Below are 24,306 nucleotides of genomic sequence, written 5' to 3' on the forward strand. Positions count from 1 at the left end.
AATTAATACTCTCATTCATTTTAAACGCAGTGATATTGTATAACGCTGTCGTTTATCATTTTGACAGGTTTAGAAGCAAATAGGCGGGTTGACAAATGAAATATCTGTTAGGTGATCAAATGTTAAATGTGCACATGCTTGTTATAACTATTTCTAGAATTACTCACTCACTCACCTTCAGGTTGTGGTTTCTACTCACGCCGCCACCATTTTGGGTCCTGACGATGGAGACGTAGGTAGCCGCTAATTGTCCTGACTAAAAATATTACTGTTAAAATTGAAAAATTAAAATATTTCAATTCAGTGCAACCATTAAAATGCTGTTTTAATTATTAAATTTTATTATCAACTGTAGGCAGTTGTTTTGGGCCACACACTGAGGGTTTGTATCGCACTATTTGTAAAAAAGCTACCTCGGGACATGATAAAATAATATTTTTTTAAAGGCACCGCACCTGTATTATTAATATAATAATAGGGGGCTTGATTTATTTACACATATGTAAATTTGTTAAAGTTGTTCCAAGTTTTGTGACATGCTGTCTAAATTATTTATAGTGTATATATATATATATATTCTTTTGGATTTATTGTAGGTGATAATACCTGTGTGTTATTTAAAGAGGCTTAATAAAGGGTTAAAAAATCAATAAGTATTAAAAACAATAATATTCGTCGTGATATCCTTATTCCAACAGATAATCGATCAAATAGGCGCATTTTCATTTGGGGAAAAAAAATGTCACACCTATGTAGAACCAGCAGAGAGAGCTATTCACTTAAGTTATAGCTTCATTCACAAGCCTGTTAGTGAGCACCCTTGTGAGCAGATGTGATTCGTTAAAGGTGTGTCCATTATGGACAGAGAGAAGAGAGTCTAAAAGGAAACACTAGTGCACTGCTTAACATATTATGCAGTAGCCTAGGCCTATACATTGTAATGTGTTTCAGGTTGTTGTATGAACTATGAATTAGCCTAGTTTGAAGTTACTCAAAGCCAAAACCGTTGATTTGATACAAAACTATCGGAGAACACAGCTGGCTGACTGTTTACAATCAAATCTCTCTGTTTCTCAGTGTTTCATTCCTGTGTAACAAGGTGTAGCTACGCTGCATGTTGGTAAGGAACATCAGCTAACAAAAATATCTTCTAAGAAATGTTTGCTAACATTTCCATTAAGAAAATGTTGTTTCTTAATGTTCTCTAAATATTCAAAATGTGCAGTATTTTTAAATGTTCTAAAAAAAAAAAAATTCTTGGTTTTGCAAACCTTAAATAGCACACGTATGTCTGCAAGGTGTCTGTTAAAGATCACTTCATCTGGAAAGCATCTGCTGTGTACAAACATCTGATAGACGTCTTTAAGATGTCAGTTATAGAATGTCATACATTCTAAATAACATCTTGAAGACATTTTCTAAACGTCTATTTGGCATATGATAGGAAACGTCCTATAGATGCCTATTGAGCAAACACTCTAAAAAATACGTCTTGTACAAGTAAATGCAGACGTCAAATAGACGTCTCTGTGTGCTATCAGGGTAAGGGAACATTCAAATGTATCATATTAAAAACATTATGCAAATGTTACTTTTGAATGTGAACGTTCTGAAACAAGTACCATTCAGAAATTGTTAGACAAATTTCCAACTGAGATGAAAAAAAAATTCCATGAATGCTGTAGGCTATACATTTACCAGTTTTTGTGCTAAAGTTTCAACAACATTATTAAAGACCAGATAACTTTGAATGAACGTTCTATTAATGTTACTGGAAGAACATTTGTTCAGAATGTTCGCCAAAGATCTGAGAACATTCCCTGATAGAAGAGAAGCAGGCTCAAGCAGCTCTTTTCGGTACAACAGCTGATGGACAACTTTTGGTTTCTGGAACATTTGGAAAACGTTAGTTTTTGGTTCTCAGAATGTTCCCAGAACTGTCGTTATTTGATGCTGCGTAAAGATCCTTCACAAATTCAACTTTTGTGTACCATGAAAAAACGAGTTTGAGAAAATAATGGCAGTGTTTGCATTTCTGGGTGAACTTTTTCTTTAACGCTTCTATAAATGCAATCCTCTGAGCTTTGTGTATGAAGTGGGACTGAAATATCCTTCACAATACAACATTCCCACTCATTACGACACCAGGCTTACTCTCTAATAAGCCTGTGTGGTAAACACGCTGAATTTGTTAAAACAGGCCATCGTCTCTGCAGTTCCCATGAGAATTTGCCCTCACACACACTGCAACTCCACAAGTAATCCCACCAAGAGCGTGCCTGGCTCCCCCACAGTGTGTGTATGTGTGTGTGTGTTAAGATGACAACTATACCTACTAGATTACTATAAGACGATAAATGTGTGGGAGTGTCTGTCTCCGTTTTTAGTTTTTAGCCTGCATTCATGTCTCAGATTCATAGAAATGGACAGTCATAATAGTTCACTACAAAGTCACTTTACAGAAAACATGTGTCAGTCATTCCTGGTATTAAGGTGATTGTTTATTTCCCAAAAGTTAGTGGGATGCTTTATTGCGTTCATTTACATCTCTCTTCAAATAGTTTCCAGTCTTCCCATGCCATGAGGAGACAGAGAGAGAGAAATGGCAGGCAGGTTTTGAAGGAATGACAGAGGGCAATAACAAATTAAACTGGCTAATTGGTTGAAGCTCAGGGCTATAAGGCAGTCAGCTATCACACATATACACATGTAGTCAGTGTGGGAAAGGATCTAGTTTGTATTACAGTAACACGCCTAAACCACCCCGCACCCTCACGTCCCCATCACATTCTAATCCACCAATCAGCAGCGGTTCTCTCTGGGCATGTGCAGACACAGAGGTCTTGTTTACACCTGCTATTGACAACCAATTCAATTTTCAATTTCAAAATACTGCAATACATAAAATACTGCCAAAGCATTAACACCAACTTTGGAAATCCATTTCTGCCACACAAGAAAAAAAAAACATGCTTTGGTAAATCATAATTATGACATACAAATGTGAAATAATGAGATACTAAGTAATAATTATGAGATAAAAATGCAAAATAACAATTATAAGAACTAAGTAATTATTTATGAGATAAAAAGTTAAAATTCTGATATATTATTATATATTATGATATATAGGATGTATTATGTCATACTTTTATTTATTAAAAGTCAAAATCCTAATAATGTTATTTTTATGTTGTAATATGACTTTTTATCTCATAATTCAGACTAATTATCTCATAATATCTCATAACATGATTATGATTGCCAAAGCATGTTTTTCTTCTAATGAGGTGGAAATGGGCTTCCATATAGAACAAAATAGTATTAATGATTAAGAAATGAAATAAATGAATAAGATGCCAGTATAAAATAAAAGAAAAGAAAAGAAAAGAAAATTAAACCTGGAAATTTCAGGAGTCAGAAATACTTTTACAGTTTTTATTGTGGTATCATGAAATTATAAGGCATATAAGAATAAACCAAACCGTGGTTGGATGCTTTACTTGTTACTCAAGTAGTCTAAGTGTTTCTAAGTGAGCGATTTTTGGTGGCCAGATTTTATTCCACTACACAAGACTACCATCATCAACATATCACATGACTATATTCAACGTCCACTCTTGTGTGCAAATACACTTACATGTGTTTGAGTGTGTGGTTGGTCAGTGATGTTGCAATATTATTAATTTACCCCATTTTCATACTGACTACCACTTTTGAAGGACAGCAGCCTCTGGCTATATATCCCCATGGAGAAATCAAGTGTGTGTTTGTGTGTTGACAGGGTGTGTTGTGAGTGTAACACCTGGTACTGCAGCTTCTCCATCATTACTTTGATAGGCCGTGGGGCAATTTCACTGATGACAGCAATCACTTACACCCATTACTGACAAACCTTTCCCCTCTCACACACTCTTTTTCTACTTCTGTCTCACTCTCAGGAAATGTGCATAATATACCTTCACCTGTGTGCAAACTACGAAACACACACACACCCACACAAGGTCCTAAGACTATAGTGAAAATACTTTAGTTTAGCATTTTTCTAATTAAACAAATATGTTTTGTTACAAATAATATTATCAGAATGACAAACTGTGCGAAATTTGAATAAAAAAAATGATCTGTCATGTCATCCTTTTTGTCAGTCTACAGAATAGCCCAGCAACAGCCTAGCAACACCCTAACAACTCTCAAGATTACCACAGCAGCAGCTTAGCGATGTACTAGCAACAACCTAGCATCACCCCAGCAACTGCATAGAACAATCCAGCAACAGCCTAGCAACACCCTAGCAACTGCATAGAACACCCCAGCAACAGCCTAGCAACACCCTAACAACTCCATCAAACACTGCAGCAACAGCCTAGCAATGTCCTAGCAACCGTCTAGAATACCATAGCAACAACTTAGCAACTGTATAGAACCCCACAGCCTAGAACATTCCAGCAACAGCCTAGCAACATCCAGGTAAAGCTTAGAACCTAGCAACAGCCTAGAAACACCCTAACTACTTCCTAGAACACTGCAGAAACATCCTAGCAACTGCAGTGAACACCCCAGCAACAGCCAAGATATGCCCTAACAATAGCTAAGAACATCCCAGCAACAGCATAGAAACACCCTAGCAACAGCCTAGAAACAGGCAGGATTTGAATCCATTTTTAAATGTCCAGGCTAGCCTGTTTGTTTTGACAGTTTGAACTGTATCTCAGCTCTGACACACCCAACAGTTTTAGCTGTAACTGCAGATGCATCTGATTCGTGATAAGAGAGTGTGTGTTGGCTGGACACACCTGTTTTTTCCAGGAGCTTCTGGTACGTGATGTAAGAGAGGATGCACTGATGATGTCGTCACAGGTGGGAGGTAGTGATCGTTTGACGGGAACAAATGAATCGTAGTCAGTCAAACATGACTGGGTACTCTTCTGGGAACTCTTACCTCATTTTTGCATTTGCATTAAAATAACAAACTATTCTGCCTCACAAATACCACAGAAATGATTACAGGTGTGGAGATCTATGTGCATGTGCATGTTTGAGTACTAAAAACGCAATGCAATTTGTGTGTGCTTGGCAGTACATCTGTGAATCTTGACTTTTGGCCACTTTGTTTTTGATCTTCAGAGGGTCTGAACAGGTCAGACTGTTGCTTTCTCTTGTGCCTGACCCACATTCCTCATTCACTGCAATAGCAAGTGGTTTGTCAACAGTTTGCGCTGTAGGGTGAGATCAAATACATACAAACAGCCCAGTGGTGCTTTCAGTCCACAGAGAGAGCTGGACTCTCAGCACCATATAACAGGATCAGCTCTACTACACTCTTAAAAATAAAGGTCCAGTCAACAAATGTAGCTCTTTCTTGGAGAATGTATGTTTACTGAAAAAAAATCCCTCTAATACAGTATCTTATACAATTTTACTCAGATAAATTGAACTTCGCTTATGGATTTATATAAATTAATACTGGAAAAACATCACTATACAAAAAAAAAATATTGATTTAAACAAACTTTTTTTCGCAAGTGACTTTTCTAAATCCGCTATCATAGTCTCCTTATCATAGGCTGCATTTACAGTGGGTACGGAAAGTATTCAGACCCCCTTAAATGTTTCACTCTTTGTTATATTGCAGCCATTTGCGAAAATCATTTAAGTTCATTTTTTTTCCTCATTAATGTACACACAGCACCCCATATTGACAGAAAAACATAGAATTGTTGACATTTTTGCAGATTTATTAAAAAAGAAAAACTGAAATATCACATGGTCCTAAGTATTCAGACCCTTTGCTGTGACACTCATATATTTAACTCAGGTGCTGTCCATTTGGTTCAAGTGATCCAATTCCAACTCAGGTGGGCACTTTTAAGGGCATTTTTGCCAAGTCTGCCGTTTTCCAGCAAAATTGGGCTAATTTTTGAAAAAAATTAGAAAAATAACATTAGAAATATATATATATTTTTTGGTAACCATTTGCAAAGTTGGCAAGTCTGTTGTAACACAGTCCATAGGTCGGGAAGAAGGAGGCGGGAACCAGTAAACATTCAAACATAAATTAAGCGTTAGCGTTAGTTCTGGCAGGTCATGTGAGTCAAGCTTGTTAAATCCAGTCAAAAACCCAATAAATGGGAGTTAAATACAATCTTCGAGCACATGATACACCAGCAATCATTGATTTTTGGAATTGATTCACAAGCTATTTCTGGTGCATTAAGTTTGACGTTATAAATATTGAACACAATCTGCATATGCAGTTCAGTTCAACAATTGGATGAAACTCACAAAACCCTCAAGAACATTTCCAAATCTAATTTCATCACAAGAAACGAATAAGAATTTATAGGACTATACTGTTTAGCACTATAAAGGTTAAGCACATCCCCCTGTAATTCTCAGTTTTATGCAATACAAAAATATGTGTTTTTAATTACGTGGTATTTATTGTGCTTCTTGTAATTTATGCTGATTTGCATAAAAATCCTAGTATTACAGTATTTTGTATTGGATAAAAATGCAGTATTTCAATTTTGGAAAAACTGGGAATTACGGGGGAAAAACCCACATGTACAGTAATGAGAATTTGGGTGGATAGAGTGCTCTTTGTCGTGACAGTCAACAATAAGCGTTCTGATTCCAAAGGATGTCTTCTTTCGCTTGACCTTTTGTGACATCATGTAGCAACGACTGTTACCATGCCGAGCATCGGCTGCTATACGATATACTCTATTTTGTGCAAGCTTTGTTGTGCGTCCAGATCTCTTTGCTGTGAATCCGGAGCTCTGTGCTGTGACTCCAGGTCTCTGTTGTCTCGTTTATTAGTCCAGTGTGGATTTTTTACGTCTGTGCCGTTGGCGCTCAGCCTGTCGTCCCTGTCCACCAGCATGTAGGCCGACTGGCGTGGAAAGCACGCCTTCTGCAGACGCTTGTTGGAGTCCTCCTGCGCTAGTCTGGCGGATTCGGAGAAACCCGTCCTGATTTTGGCGTTGACGCTGTTCTTGTCGTCGCAGTGGAGCTCTTTTCCTGGCAGGCTGCCATTGGACGCGTTCTTCTCGATGTGGTTCTTGATGTGGTTGAGCTGCTCGCGGGCGTTGTTCACCGTGTTGTCTTCTGCGTTTCCCGTGGAGTAGGGGGTGGCGGGGTTGATGGTGGTGGGGCTGGAGCTTTGTTTGCGTCGATGGCGCACGCACCACAGGAACACCCACGCCAATGCCAAAACCCAGATCGCCGTCACTATGGAAACCAGCAGTGGCATCAAGTAGTCTACTAAATGAAGAAAACAATGAAAATAAAAACAAGACGGCAAAATATTAGATACCAGCATTGTGCAAAAGCATTTATCATTTTATTATATTTGATATATGTTATTAAATTGATTAGTGTGGTGTATTAGCTGAGTAGCTCAAATTAAATGCAAAAAAAAATCTTAATATTTTTCAGAGAAACAGTAAAATTGTGAAATATTATTACAATTTAAATGACTGTTTTCATATTTGAATCCATTTTAAAATGTAATTTATTCCTGTGATGCAAAGCTGAATTTGCAGCATCATTTCTCCAGTCTTCAGTGTCACAAGATCCTTCAGAAATCATTCTAATATGCTGATTTGCTGCTTAACAAACATTTCTTATTATTATCAATGTTAAAAACAGTTGTGTTGCTTAACATTTATGCAGAAATCATTATTCAGGATTCTTTGATGAATAGAAAGTTCAGAACAGCATTTTTTTTTAAATAGAAATCTTTTGTAACATTATAAATGTCTTTATTTTCAATTTAATGCATCCTTGCTGAATACAAGTATTAATTTCTTTAATGAAAAGAAACCCCTCACTAACTCCAAACTTCTGATTGATAGTGTATATCTCAATATTTATGCATTTGCTCTGAAATTGCATAAAATTTTACTTTATTTCCAATCAGAGCATCCATCATTTTGACCTACGGCTACTTCCTCCAATGTGTAAGTGCTTCCTGTGGTGTCTCACCGTTGGGGTTCTGTGGTTGTCTGCGCTGCACACGGACCTCAGCGATGGAGCCGATGATGGAGCTGTTCGCGCTGTGTTTGCTCACCAGATCGATGATGCTCTCTGTGATCTCTTTGACAGGAACCCGGCCGTGAATGCCATCCTCAGTCACATGCTACAAAACACAATATTTCCTTTAAAATGCGATGCAAAATGCAAAAAATAATCCTGACTTAAATTGTTTTCTATAGTTTCTTTTTACGACTGAAGCTGCTGTTATTAAATTAAAGCAAACAAAATGCATGGGGTGTTAAAATAATAACAATAAATATAATACAACAACATAATGTATAATAAAATCAAATAATATAATAAAAAATATGCACATTATTTCCTTTGAAATGCATCTTAAAAAGTGAATAAGACATAAATATTTTTTACAACTGAAGCTTGTAAGCTATTATTAAATTAAAGCAAAATTAACTGCAAAATTACTTTGATAGTAAAATACAAATAAATAAAATACATAATGTAAAAAAATAAATAATAACAAACAAAAACAATACAAATATATTATTTATACACAAATAAATACATACATAATGTAAATAAAAAATAATATAAACAAAAACAATACAAATATATTATTTATACACAAATAAATAAAATACATAATGTAAATAAAAAATAATAATATAAACAAAAACAATACAAATATATTATTTATACACCAATAAATAAAATACATAATGTAAATAAAAAATAATTATATAAACAAAAATAATACAAATATATTTTTTATACACAAATAAATTAAATGCATAAGGTAAATAAAAAATTATAAACAAAATAATATAAATATATTATTTATACACAGTTGTTTATACATAGTCGTTCTTTAATGCAATAAGGATATTAAAACTGCACTCACAAAAAGCTATTTCTAGCCAATGAAATACTGCATGAATGTGACTTACGATGGCCACATGGATCTCATTGGTGGCAGAAGAGAGTTCACAGCTCATAGAGATGGAAAACTCAGCCGAAACATTCTTTGCCACATACAGATGCCTCAGCTCACGACACACCTGCTCCACCGTCACTCCCTTAGAGCAACACATCAGAAAACATTTTAAAATGCATGCATTAATCCAATACATGCAACCTAATCACCCAACCCCACCACCACACTTTAAATATCAGTCCCAGTGGCCTCACCTGTGGCATGGTGTCCTTGTTAAAGGTGAAGGTGATGTTGGTGCAGTCGCTCTCGGGGTGACAGCGGGCCCTCACGGCCGGCCGGTGAGCAGACCAGCACTCGCCCTGTGATGAGCAGGGCTTCACGAAACACTGCTCGTCTCGCACCGGCACACACAACTGACCCAGAGGACAGTCGCCTCGTCCTGAACCAAGCATCCGGCAAGGTTTAGGGCCACACCACAGCTGTGGAAGAGAGGAAGGAAGCGAATTCAGAAACGATAATGCATCACTATTAACTTCTGTCCTCGATTTAACAACAGCTACAACACACAGGCTCTCGCTGACATACCTTAGTGCAGCTGACAATCCCCCTGTGACAGTAACAGGTGTTACAGTCTTCAGCCCACTTTGCTCCATCTACAGCAATCCCACCTCCGACCACACACAGACGTCCGGTGACTGAGAGAAAAAACTAGGCATTAAAAAAAAATCATACTACATTTACACGTTTTATTCTTTAATTAGGGCCACTTTTGACTATTTTACACTAAATTAAACTGAATTATAGTTATGGTTCAGTTATGTTAAAACTTTTATCACTTGTCCTTTCAATTTGTGATTTGTAATGATGTTTGCCATGTGTTTGAGAAAAAAAACAAACATAAATCTTGCTAATTACATTAAGTTAGCTAGTGCGTGGTAACTGTTAATTAAGAAAAATACAAAGAAATAGATTACAGAATTAAAATTAGTAAATGTATCACCAAAATTATTTAAAATACTGAATTATTTAAAAATAATTAAAACCAAACCTACTCTGAGGTCATGATTATAAAAAATATTAACACAATAGTTAAAGTAAATTTTTTTAAAGGTTATTATAATACATCCTTTAAATCTAGAAGAAAGATTTTTTTTAAATAATAATAAATTACACCATAATATTAACACAATAGATACAATTTTAATAAATTACACCATAATATTAACACAATAGATAAAAGTTTAAAAGCTACTACAATAGATCCTTTAAATCTAGAAAAAAAAGATACAAATAAAAAAAATAACACCATAATATTAACACAATAGAGACAATCAAAAGTTTAAAGGCTACTATAATATATCCTTTAAATCTAGCATGAGAAAAAATGTAAATAAAATACTAAGGGTTTTAGTAGCAACATCTAACAAACCTAGTCTGAGATCATGATTAAAAAAATAATAAATTACACAATAATATTAACACAATAGATATTATATTAGCTAAAATAAATATTAGAATAGATAGTGAAGTTTACAAACTATTATATATCCTTTAAATCTAGAAGAAAAAAAATTTATTCTCAAGGGGACAGAAAAGTTCCCCTAATCGATGCATGATTTGAAGTATCAACGGTTTAATACTAAAGCTTAGTGGGATTTGAACAACCCCTGAATTCTGTATGATCATTAGCTGCATGACTAATAATACTGAAGTTAAACAGCAAGCATGAATAATGGGAATTGGAGTCTGGACCATGTACCTTCCTGACATCTGGGTCCGGTTCTGCCGGGTGGACACAGGCAGCGGTAGCCGTTAATTTCATCGACACACGTGGAACCGAACGCACAGGGAGATGACTGGCACTCATTGATGTCTGTGGGGTGAGACATATATGTTTACACAAGAACAATATTACTCTAAAATCACCATCTTCTGTGCTAATGTGACTATTTACATTGTATGCATTAAGCTACAACCTAACAAAACATTGATGAAGCATGAATCACTCACTGATGCGACAGTCGGGCCCTGCGAATCCACTGGCACACTCACAGCGGTACCAGTTATCACCGTCCACACACGTCCCGCTGTTATAGCTGCACACACATTACACACATGATGAGATACGGGGTCAGAGTTCACCAGCACACATGCTGCCTTCAAGTCCTCCTGGGAAATTTCTACGAGTTTGGACATCTCAAGTACGTTGTAAAATACAGTACATTTTTGGTCAAATCCCATTTATTTCAAATTGATGACAAACACAGAAAGCTTTTTAACTGGTAATGCAAAAAATAAAAACAAGCTTACAAGCATTTATATACATAAGTATATATATATATATTTAAATATTTTTTATATATATTTAAAATATATAAATTTGTATGAAAATATTAATTTAATTAAAATATAAATTTTATGAATTAATGCTTTACATATTTTGTATTGTCCACCCACAGAGATCGATTCATTAACAGACTATATTTGTTTTTTCTGGCAAAACGTATTGCAATTCTTAATTAACAATATACAAAATATGTATAAACGAAATTATAGTTGATGCTTACAATACAAATTTAATTATGATCAATACCAGTTAGCCTCCGCCATGATTCTTTCATTAAAACGGAATTAAGTTCATGACTTAAACAGCGCCATAAAATAAAAAAATATTTTCTTTATGTATGCGCATCTCATAAATGTGATCCTCCCCTCATGACTTGAAGGCAGCAACATAATTTATTGATTTGAAATTAATCTTACTATTCACGTGAAGCTTAATTAGCACAGTATTTCATATAATGAAATGGTTTAGTAAAAATATATAAGGTAAATATAGCTGATTATCACTATGTATTATTTGTTATATGATTACATTGTTAGATAAATGAAAAAGATCTTCCTTTAATTACACAGTATGCTTAAAAAAATTAATTTAATTTTGAAAGAAACAGCAAAATGACTGATTCAAATGAAGCTCACCATGGTTGTGGGTTGCAATCATTGGAATCTGTAAATGAAGCATCAAACATTTTGTTATTAACGGTATTCGCACACAGAAACAATCATCTGAAGATTATTGTAATCATGTGAAATCAGCATGTTCACGTGTACAACTGTCTATAATCCACGATGCAACATCAACCAGTAGATCAGTCATGTTTGCTAATAAAGTTATGTTTGCTAATAATCTGTGAACTATTCATGCCACTTTCTGTGTTCATTTAGAAAAACCTGGAGTTCTGCATCTGAAGGTAAAGATGACGTGTGTAAATCTTTCAGTGTTAAAATACTTTCTTCTATCCCAGTGTAATATGCAAAGACAACTATAATGATGACGCTCGTGGTGTAGAAATGACACACTTCAGCGTTAAGGTGCTATCCAATTAGTATATAGTTTGAAAGAGAACCTTAAGCAGCAGTAGGTGATAGTTGGAAACAGGAGTCAAGACAGGAAGTAGTAAGGAAGTGGAACAGGAAGTGTTGCCGTACTCTGGCTGCAGGTGAGCCCCTCCCAGCCTTCTTTGCAGACACAGGTGAAGCTGTCACCTGTCACGACACACGTGGCTCCGTTCTCGCAGGGGTTCGGCAGGCAGCTGCTGTTCTTTGCTGTAGAGTGAAGGGGAAAAGCTTTAAAAACTGATTCAGAGGCTAGTTCACCAAAATGGTCAGTCAGGTTGTTAGCGGCTCACCTATATTACAGGTAGCTCCTTCCCATCCAGGAGCACACATGCACTTAAATGAGTCGCCTTCGTCAGAACACGTGCCCCCGTTGTTACAAGTAGCCTCGTCACATTGGCTTTCGCCTATAAACGAGAAGAAATCAAGTGTCAGACAAATGGACTATATTCAAATCATTTACTTGATACTTGAACGATTTATTAGACTAATTCTGCGATCCTTTAATTGTCTCGTGACTTGCAAGATAATAGCGTTTGATTTAAACTAGTCGGAAAGTCAGATTAGTTTCCGTGAATCAGTTCAAATTGTCCGTTTAAATGAACTGATTCAAAACTCTGATTCAATGATTCATTTGTATCATCACTTAAAAATGCTCAGGGACATTTTCCCATGCTATTTCATGCATTCAAATGGTTTCGTAAAAATATATGTAGATAAATATGGCTGTTTATCACTATGTACTGATATTATATTTTCATGTAAATTAAAAATATTATTATTATCATTCTTAAAGATTGAATTCAATTTAAATATTCTTATTTGTGAAAAAAAACATGCTAGATTTTTAATGTATTTAGTTCTTACGTTAAACATATTGGATCTACTTGACAACAGCTGTTTTGTTGACAAAATCCCTCTTTTTATTTATAATTTTTTTTACATATAGAATTCTGTTAGTTAAATCAAAATAATAATATTTTCATTCATTCTTACTTGTTTAACAGTAAAATAACAACAGCAATGAATTTATGAATTCTTGCTTGCTATACAGTAATAATTACCATGAGTATTAATATTAATTAATAATCATTATTAATATAATTTAATAAGTATTTTGTTATTTAGTCTTGTTTAAAGCAAACATATCTAAATCTTAAAACAAGATGAATTCAGTTCAAAGCCAAAAAGGCATCTGAACAATGACTTTCCAGTCGATTTAAAATATTTAAAAACATTTATTGACAAAAGAAATTTTATTTTCATAAAACGACACTAGGGTTTTCAAGATTGTATAAATACACACGATTTTATAAATCATCTAGCCAAACTGCGCTGATATGCAAATGAGGAGGCGGGGCTTACGTGAGTGACAAGTCTTTCCCTTCCAGCCGTTTTCACACTCGCAGTAAAAGTCATTGACCAGATCACGACACACTCCTCTGTCCCGACAGGGGTTCATACTGCAGTCGTCAATGTCTGTTTTGGAAACAAACAATGTTTTACTGCTAAATATAATTAGAGACATTTCTGAAATTTCTGACTTTTAAGGCTGAAATGTACTCACTGCTCTCACAGTTGTGTCCCTCCCACCCATCAGCACAGATACACTGGTACGCATTGATTTTATCAATGCAAGTACCGCCGTTACGACAGGGACTACTTTCACAGTCATTGATGTCTGAGAGTAAAGAGTGAGAGGTACAACGTTAAAAAGTCTGTGAGCGAATGTGTTGAATCGAATATCAGCAAAGAACCCTGGGATACGAATCTGGCTTACTCTCATGGCAGTATGTGCCGGTGAATCCTTCCTGACACTCGCAGCTGAAGTGCCCTCCGGCGTGACTTCGACAGCGGCCGTGAGGACCACAAACGTTAGAGGAGATGAGCCGCATGCCGCCCGGAGTGCTGTTAGACGCCACGGCAACCGTGCAGCTGTCAATCACTGGGGAACAAAATGAGGACTGAGTCATTAAGAGTCCTTTTGATCAAAATCCTTAATCTAGTCTATAGGTCAAACTCATGTCCACCAACTGGGAGCCATTTAGACCAGCTAGAAACCACAAAGAAGCTGGTTTAGAAGCTAGCTAGATTTCCCAGCTGAGAATCTCGCCACAGCATTAATAGTAACAATAATGCTGTTATTATTAGTATAATATAATTAATATTATTAATGGCGACAATAATTACATTTGATATTATAATCTTAATCTGATTAAGATCAGATTTAATAAATGTAACTATTGTCAACATTAATAATAATTATTGTTTTAATAAGTATTCATAATTTATTAAATAATTAATTTAATAAGTATTTTAATATTTTCTTAATTCTTGTTTAAATAATGATCATTCTTGCAGTAATTAATAATAATATTTTACCGTAAAACAGGATATTATTGTTATTATTTATTACAGTAAAAAATTATATTATATATTAATAATCACTAATAGTAAAGTTTCATAATTAATAATATGTATTTTTTATTTAGTCTTGTTTTAGAGAAGAAAAAAAATCTAAAACGAGGTCAATTTATTTGAAAAGCAAAAAGTCGTCTGAACAATGACTTTCCATTGTTTTTAAAGCCATTTGCGCAATTTGAATGATTTAACTAGAAAAAAAATTCACCATAGAAATTTCTATGAAAAGTCGTTGGACTTTAAGATTATGAATTAACATGACTTTTACAGGCCTGAATATTTAATGTGAAAATAGTTCCAGGGTTTCCATCCAAATTTCTCCTTCACACTGACAGCAATGATGAAAGCAGACAGCGGCATGCTAAGAATTAGCCAAGTCGTCATGATTAATGGTGGGTTTTCCCCTCTCGGTATAAGCTCACTTCGGGTTAGCATATGTATCGTGTAACGATATCTTAGCTGTTACCATGGTGCACCAGCCCGGGAGACCAATAGACTAGAGTTAGCAATCACTAACGCTACGGCGTACACAATGGCACGGCATCAAACGCACCGAGGCCTTGAGATGAGGATAGTCTTACGCCCACGCTGACTAAAAAAGACTCAACTTCTATTTGGAGTACCCATTAAAACCTCCGAATGTGCCCAAGCAGATAATCTTACCACCCGCACATGAGGCTGAAGATCTGGAGTCTGAGAGCGCTGATTAGCCCTCAATAAAGCTGGAGACTTCAGGACCCCTCTAGTATTCACTCTAGGGCTAACATGGGTTTCCAACGGATATCTTTCATTGACAGTAAACCAACTACCTCAACATGTAGAGTGCAACAAAGAAGTAAAAACATAATTTTAATATTATTCATTAAAAAATAAATTATATATATATATATATATATATATATATACTGGATCCTCGGGGTAACCTACCTTGACATGGTGTGACGAGGCAGTGGTCTTTAAGTTGGGAGCAGTTTTTGCCTTCGTAATCTTCTGGACATTTACAGTAGTAATCTGAGGCCAAGCTAAAGCACTGTGCTCCATTCTGACATGGGCCGCTCTCACAGTAGTCTATGTCCAGCTGAAGACAAAATCACACCGACAGCACAGACTCTTATACCTGCTCACAAAGTTATTTAGGCACGTTTACAAAGACTACATAAAAAAATCAGCAGAAACGGTTAAGACAAAAGGTTTTGGAGCTCACCTGACATGTGACACCTGAGAAAGCAGGTGGACACAAACACTGGAATGCATTGAGCGCGTCCTGGCAGCGTCCGCCGTTGAGACAGGGTCGACTGGCGCACTCATCCACGTCTCGCTCACAATGTTCACCTGCAAAGCCTGCTGCGCACACACATCGATATCCACCGACCAGATCCTGACAGACAGACAGACAGAGGGAGAGACACATTAGGACAGGGCGGCAAAACACTATATTCACAGAACACTAATCATTATGAAAAAATAATACCATTATTATTATTATTATTATCAATTGAATACATTGTAAAATAAAAAGTTGTATTATTATTATTATCAAGATAATAAATAATAATTATTGTAAACATTAATAGTAATAGTAATAATAACAAGTGCTATTATTATTATTATTAATAATACTATGATATTGACAATAATGATTAATCATTATTTAATAATTATCTGCATTTAAATTTATAATTATATTTTTCTTTTAATTATTTAAATTTGGAATACTTCATTTTATTAATTCCTATTTGTGATACATAATAGTAATAATACTGTATTGTAAAATAAAAAGTTATTATTATTATTATTTTATACTGAGTAAGATAATAAATACAAATGATTGTAAACAGTAACAATAATAGTAATAATAATAACAACAAAACAATTACTATTATTGTTATTTATAATACTATGGTGTTGACAACTATTAATCATCTATATATGTAATAATTATTTATATTTTTCTTTTATTTATATTTTATAATTTAATAATCATTACTTGTTATACAGCAAAATAATAATAATAATAATAATAATATAATTTTTACTTGCTATACTTTAAAATAATTAAGTGTATAAATATGATTAATTAATGATCATTAATAATATAATTTAATAACTATTAATTACTTAAGTAGTATCATTCAGTAAGTATCATTTTCGAGCAAAAATGTCCAAACACCTACAAAATAAATCTACCCGAGAAGCAAAACTGTGTATGATACAACATATTTTCATAGATTATATCTTGAATTTTATTTTCTAGGACCACTGACAAATAGTTTTTTCTTTAAACAAAATTTTGTGAGGTTTATGCAAAGACAATATCACCCATCCCTAGTGAGGATATTTTACTTTCTTGCAGTACAAGGGACTAATATCCTAAAGTCCATTACAACATGTTTCATTTGATCAAATCAAGCACGGGATTGTCAGAGCTGATTAGGACTTTACTCGCAGTGTTTTGAGAGCTAACTGGCTCAGACAATGTCCTAATGTATTCCAGCTGTACACGAATCAGCCTGGACCAGAGTGAGCAAAGTATACAAAGAGAGAGAAAAAACAATGAATAGGAGACAAGAATGTTTATGGTAATCCGATCGTTTTACAAACTCACTCTGTCTTTATTTTCACTCTCCAAAACATGACTCAGCTTCTGCTATTTTTAAACAGAAATGGATAGAGGTGATCGAAACGGAGAAAGCGGGTCTGGGGGGGGGGGGGGTTTTTCACCATACTTACTGATGTCGCAATTCTGGCCCGTCCAACCAGTGAGGCACTCGCAAAAGTATCCGCCAATCAGATTCCGGCAGGAGTGGGCATTGACGCACGGGCTTTCCTTGCATTCATTAGCATCTGAGCCAAAAATGACAAAAGAAATCAGCACGAGCGCAGTCTAAATTACAATCAGACTGATAGGCAAGCACCAAAACGTCCCGGAGGAATTTGTGCGTGTGTGTTAATGGACTGTAAATGCGCTCTCGTATGTATCAGCGGTGGGGGTCTCATGGTGGTCTGGTACTTAAATTCTTCCAAGGCTGATTCGGTTACCACGGTAAATTGAATTTTAGAACAAACACACCCTGACTCAAAGAAAGAGAGGGAGCACAGGCACACACACACACACACCAATGAGACAGGTCTTGCCGGTCCACTGCGCAGGGCAGATGCATTTAAAACCGTCCGCCAGGTCCACGCACACGCCGCTGTGATTGCACGGGTTCGGACTGCAGTCATCTTCATCTGAGGAAGAGGAGGACACACAGAGGAAATTTGCATGATAGTTTAAGAGACTTCTGAAGTTCAGTTTTGTTTCAGTTAAGTATCAAATCAAAGGGAAACAAATGTTTATGCAAGAAAACAGCTATAAAACTTGATTTTCACTTTTGCTGAAGAAACACAAGTGGTCCTTGATTATGCAGAAGTCACTGCAGTGATACTGGCGTATTTTAAATGGTTCAAATGGTGTTGCTGTGCCCTGGCTAAGGTGTTCAGAGTGGTTTTTAATGTGTTGGCATGCGCTTGCTTTGTTATTCTGGGCTATAGTAATATATCAGAATGATTTCTGAAAAATCGTGTGACTCTGAAGACTGGAGTAATGATGCTGAAAATTTAGCTTTGATCACAGGAATAAATTGCATTTTAAAATCTATTCAAACAGAAAACAGTCATTTCATATGGTAATAAAATTTCACAACATTTCTGTTTTAACTGTGTTTTAAATCAAAGAAATGTAGCTATGAGCATAAGAGACTTCTTTCAAAACGATTTAAACATCATATGACAAGAACTGTTTAAATAACAACAACAATAATAAACTGTTATCATAATTCGAATTAATTCATTCTAATACTAATAAATTGTTATTATTAATAATGTTGACACTTGTTGTTAATGATATTTAATACTTAATATACATTTCTTAATACTAACTCATATTAAAATATTTTCTTAATTTACACTCATTTTACAGTGGAATAATAGTGAATATTTTGACAATTATTATTTAATCATTATTAATAAGTATTTTCTAAGTTGATCTTGTTTAAAAGCAAAAATGTCTAAACATCCTTAAAACAAGATTCATTTATTTTAAAAGCAACACTGTGCAAGATGTATTTTCATAGCATATATCTTGATATTTACTTCTTGTCCCCTATTGGCAAAAAGTTTTTTTTTCTCTTAAGCATAAATCCAACAAAATGTTGAGGTTCATACAAAAACAATATCACCTACCCCTGGTAAGGATATTTTACTTTTTTGTAGATTAAGGTACAAATATCCTGAATTTTTGAATTTTTATTAGTCTGTTATTCTAATGCACATAAACATACAGATACAGTCTCAGCTATACAATGGAAAACAATAAGAAGCATACAATCAGGTAGAAAAGTGAATACAGTCAGGCATATGCACCATAGAATAGAAGATCAAGAGAGGTTGTTAATGTAGCACCAGAGAGGTGTCCATATCTGCCAAAAATCATTAGACTTTTGATGTATATCAAAGGTGAGTTTCTCAAGTGGAAGTAACATAGATATTTGAGACAACCACATTTTAAAAGAGGGTACTTGAGGAGATGACCACAGTAACAATATACATTTCTTTGCCAGATAAACCAAAATTAGAAACTGTTATACAGTGGAGTGTTTGACTTCCACACCAAACAACTAATACAATTCCAGAGAAAAACAAAATTTCAACTTAAAAAGACTTTGTAAAAAAAGTATGTACTTTAGTCCAAAAAGAAAAGATTTTGTCACAATACCAGAAAGCAGTGAAGGAAATATCCTGAATTTTTTATGTGATAACATGCAATTGCTAGGTTATTCTGGGTGGTTGCTTTCTGGCCCGAGTCAAAGAGTGACATTCTGATTTCTATATATGGCTCAGTTCTTTCCTTCAAAGTCAGTGTGAGGTACGAAAAATCGAAAGGCAGATCTGAGCAGTTTGAGACATTGCAGAGATGGCTTACTGATGTTGCAGGACGGCCCGGTCCAGCCCGGCGCACACTGACACTCAAAGCCCTGACTGGACTCCACACAACTGCCTCCGTTCAGACACGGCTCAGACAGACAGGCGTTATCTGCTGCAGAGAGCCAGAGAGAGAGAGAGATGTTATAATGTAGTGCTCACACACACAATCAAAGCAAAACTGAGACAGAACAGCATTTTCTGAAGGAATGCACAAAATACAGACATTTTACCACAAAATAAAACACATGTACCACACATTTGCCAAACAATGACAAACTCCCTTTCTATTCTAGCAGCACTGTATGCCTCTGCTTGTTTCATGTCATCTTATGACTCCACGGTCTCTTCCCACTCACATAATAAAATAATTACAATTCAAATCAAAATTTAATGTCTATTTATTTAACCAGTTATTTAGTTAATAGCCACTTCATGTCAGGCAGTGTTATTGATAATAGGTTTTGTTAATTGAAAATTAAAATAAAATAAAATAAAATACAATTTTGCCTTGGCAAGTTAAGCTTACATAAGTACTAAAATTACTCAAAATAAACTGAAAACAAAAAATATAGAAATATATAATTATTTTAAAAAAAAATTATAAAAATTTTATATAATAAAATTTTATAAAAATACCTCAATTTAAAACAAAAAAAGAAAATATACAAATAAAAACCAATTCAAAATATTGATAAAAACTGTAATAGTAAATAAATAATACTAAAATAACTATATAAAATAGCCTAAATAAATATATGACCCGCTGACTGTACATTATGACTAAATTTAAAAGTATAACTTTGCTATTCTTTATTTATCCATTTATTTCTAATTTTCTTATTTTATATTTGTTTACTCCATTAATGCGGTTTCCATTTCCCTTTTTTCTTTTTTTACTTATTTTACAACGCTGTGGAAACACAGATGTACGGTTGCAGCAACAAACTGACATTTCACTAGCATCTGCCACAAAAAAATAAATATTAAATAAAATAAAAAACTTTTACAGTTTTCTAATGTAATTATACGAAAGGCCTCTGTGTCTGCAAAGCTTTATTGAAAACTGTGCTTTTCCCCAATTCAGATATCATGGGACATTCTGTAAAGCTTCTCAGACCGAGCAATGGCAAGCAGGCAGAGTTTAACAAAGGGTCAACTGAATGCGAACCAAGAGAGAGAATAATCAATATGAGGTTTGTTGCATCAAATCACATTGTCTTTTATTGTTCACAGACAGTCAGGCAGGATCATGTCTTGGTTTTCTCCCTTTCAATCTTCCAGTCCCTCCCTCTCTTCGCTCTATCGCTCTTTATCAGATCAGTCAGTGGACGGGAAAGCCCCTTTGGCCTTTCTCACACCGAACAGAGACCACCAACAAAAACAGACGAGTGAAGCAAGAGGCTGTGAGCTTTTATTTCCAATAAAACATAAGAAAAAGGATCGACGAAAATCGAAGCAAACCAGAACAAAATGAAAACAGAAGAACAAAAAAATATCTCTATTACTGCGTCCTGGAGCGGTGTGTTTGACAGAAGACACATCATGCCAAAACAACCCAACCAACAGATCTATTCCAACACACATATGTGATTGAGCCTGCACACGATGTGATGCATTATTCTGCCCAAATCAAATGAATGCACACTGCATTCTTAGGCTTGGCCAGGACACGCACTGCTTGATTAGTAAGTGTATGTTTGCGTGTGTATCTCTCAGTTCTTACGGCACATAAAAATCTCCTGACCAAAGAAAGACAGATGACAGAATCCAGGAGAAATATGGACAAGCAGGATCCAGAATCAACCCTCACCAAGTGCTAAATGGGAGTAAAAATTGGCTTTGGAGAGTAAATAAAATTGAGTTACTTGCCAGTTGGCCAGTATGAACTGCAACATGATACATGGCTTAATTTGACGACTCGCTGATAAGTAACGTGAGCGAAACATACAAACCGCGCACTCAAGAAGCATCTGTTGAACAACTTTTTATCCTCTTTGGAAAAATCAAATCAACCTCCAGTACTTCCATTAATGTGGAATATTCCTTTTTTCACTGACATTTTTGATCAAATAAATGCAGCCTTGTTGAGTATAAGAGACTTATTCCAAAAACGTACCAATCCCAACTTTAGTGTAACAGTAGTGTAATAAATATGGAGAAATCATGATGCATCCGGAAATGAAAAAGAAATTAAGACAAAAATGTATATTGTATTTTTACAGTTTTACTGTTAAATTAAATTTTTATTATTTTCATTATTATTAATAAATAATAGGGTTATGTTTAGGGTTAATAATATATTTAAAAATGTGGCCAAATTTAGCAGCACTACAAAATTGCACAGAAAACCTCTTTAGAAAAAAAGCTCTTTAAAAGAAAAAATATATAATTTGAAACTACAAGTGCAATTATCAAAAAAAAATTTTTTTACAAATTAAAAATTTAAATTTTGCAGCCCTAGTTATGAGATTCTATATGTTGTCACCGTAGTGTTCCAAATCAGTCACTTAATAGTAGGCCAGTGCAGAAACTGGGGTTTCATTTGAGTTTACTTATGAGACTCTAGGATTTTTTTTTTGGCATGCTACCTTAGAAGGGAGCTGCCCATTTAGCCAGAAGTCAGCTCACTTAATTTTGGAAAAGAGTCATTAAATCCATTATCCGTATAATAAATGCTATGTGTTACCTGCAATATCCAGGCATTTTACAGGAGCCATGCTCGGTGCTACAGCCCTGCTTACAGATGGCTAAGAAAACAAGACAGAAAGAGGGATATGGTTACTGCTATCAGCTCCATCTGTGTGATCTCAGCAGTTCTCTATCATCACGCCATTCCAGCCACCCTGAACATCATCGCACCCTCTGCCAATGATATAATTTCTCCTCCCCTCCACTCGTGTTTCTTCATGCGGGAGTGAATGAGGGAATAAACACTATTACAGATACAATTTATACCACCAAAATAGACAAAAAACACTAAAAGTATTCCCAGAAGACACATCATGCCAAAACAACCCAACCAACAGATCTATTCCAACACACATATGTGATTGAGCCTGCACACGATGTGATGCATTATTCTGCCCAAATCAAATGAATGCACACTGCATTCTTAGGCTTGGCCAGGACACGGACTGCTTGATTAGTAAGTGTATGTTTGCGTGTGTATCTCTCAGTTCTTACTGCACATAAAAATCTCCTGTCCAAAGAAAGACAGATGACAGAATCCAGAAGAAATATGGACAAGCAGGATCCAGAATCAACCCTCACCAAGTGCCAAATGTGAGCAAAAATTGGCTTTGGAGAGTAAATAAAATTGAGTTTCTTGCCAGTTGGCCGGTATGAACTGCAACATGATACCTGGCTTAATTTGACGACTCGCTGATAAGTAACGTGAGCGAAACATACAAACCGCGCACTCAAGAAGCATCTGTTGAACAACTTTTTATCCTCTTTGGAAAAATCAAATCAATCAGAATTTTATTCATGATGGTTTTCCTCCAGTACTTCCATTAATGTGGAATATTCCTTTTTTCACTGACATTTTTGATCAAATAAATGCAGCCTTGGTGAGTATAAGAGACTTATTCCAAAAACTTACCAATCCCAACTGTAGTGTAACAGTAGTGTAATAAATATGGAGAAATCATGATGCATCCTCAGGTTAGAAATGAAAAAGAAATTAAGACCAAAATGTATATTGTATTTTTACAGTTTTAATGTAAAATAAAATTATTATTATTTTCATTATTATTAATAAATAATAGGGTTATGTTTAGGGTTAATAATATATTTTAAAATGTGGCCAAATTTGGCAGCACTACAAAAATGCACAGAAAACCTCTTTAGAAAAAAAGCTCTTTAAAGAAAAGAAAATCATTTTAAACTACAAGTGCAGTTATCAAAAAAAAACAATTTTTAATTAAACATTTTAATTTTGCAGCCCTAGTTATGAGATTCTATACGTTGTCACCGTAGTGTTCCAAATCAGTCACTTAATAGTAGGCCAGTGCAGAAACTGGGGTTTCATTTGAGTTTACTTATGAGACTCTAGGATTTTTTTTTGGCATGCTACCTTAGAAGGGAGCTGCCCATTTAGCCAGAAGTCAGCTCACTTAATTTTGGAAAAGAGTCATTAAATCCATTATCCGTATAATAAATGCTATGTGTTACCTGCAATATCCAGGCATTTTACAGGAGCCATGCTCGGTGCTACAGCCCTGCTTACAGATGGCTAAGAAAACAAGACAGAAAGAGGGATATGGTTACTGCTATCAGCTCCATCTGTGTGATCTCAGCAGTTCTCTATCATCACGCCATTCCAGCCACCCTGAACATCATCGCACCCTCTGCCAATGATATAATTTCTCCTCCCCTCCACTCGTGTTTCTTCATGCGGGAGTGAATGAGGGAATAAACACTATTACAGAGATTAAATCCACCCTAATACTGTCGCAAACCCACACCGTATCAAACAGTAACACACACTAGCTGGCAGACGGGATGAATGAATTTCCATGATGTTTTCCATTGTTTTGTGATTTTTTATTGTCAAAAAGAACATTTTGTTGCCGATTAAACATGAATGC

General features: G+C 35.1%; 1 protein-coding gene across 1 annotated transcript; it reads right to left on the reverse strand.

Annotated features, from left to right (window-relative positions):
• Positions 1 to 6,607: 6,607 nt before the first annotated feature.
• LOC107583230 (protein jagged-1a-like) lies at positions 6,608 to 22,434 on the reverse strand. Its single transcript, XM_016269377.1, has 19 exons — positions 22,404 to 22,434; positions 19,716 to 19,829; positions 17,870 to 17,983; positions 17,474 to 17,596; positions 15,957 to 16,183; positions 15,680 to 15,830; positions 14,112 to 14,276; positions 13,899 to 14,012; positions 13,697 to 13,810; positions 12,625 to 12,738; positions 12,425 to 12,541; positions 11,915 to 11,942; positions 10,943 to 11,028; positions 10,692 to 10,805; positions 9,518 to 9,627; positions 9,187 to 9,411; positions 8,946 to 9,074; positions 7,990 to 8,143; positions 6,608 to 7,266 (listed from the first exon to the last, which is right to left on the reverse strand). The coding sequence occupies exons 1-19, from the start codon at positions 22,432 to 22,434 to the stop codon at positions 6,713 to 6,715; spliced, it is 2,784 nt and encodes a 927-aa protein (XP_016124863.1). The 3' UTR covers positions 6,608 to 6,712.
• Positions 22,435 to 24,306: the final 1,872 nt, after the last annotated feature.

The sequence above is a fragment of the Sinocyclocheilus grahami genome, unplaced genomic scaffold (assembly GCF_001515645.1).
Source record: "Sinocyclocheilus grahami isolate Dianchi unplaced genomic scaffold, SAMN03320097.WGS_v1.1 scaffold51.1, whole genome shotgun sequence".
Lineage (NCBI taxonomy): Eukaryota > Metazoa > Chordata > Actinopteri > Cypriniformes > Cyprinidae > Sinocyclocheilus > Sinocyclocheilus grahami.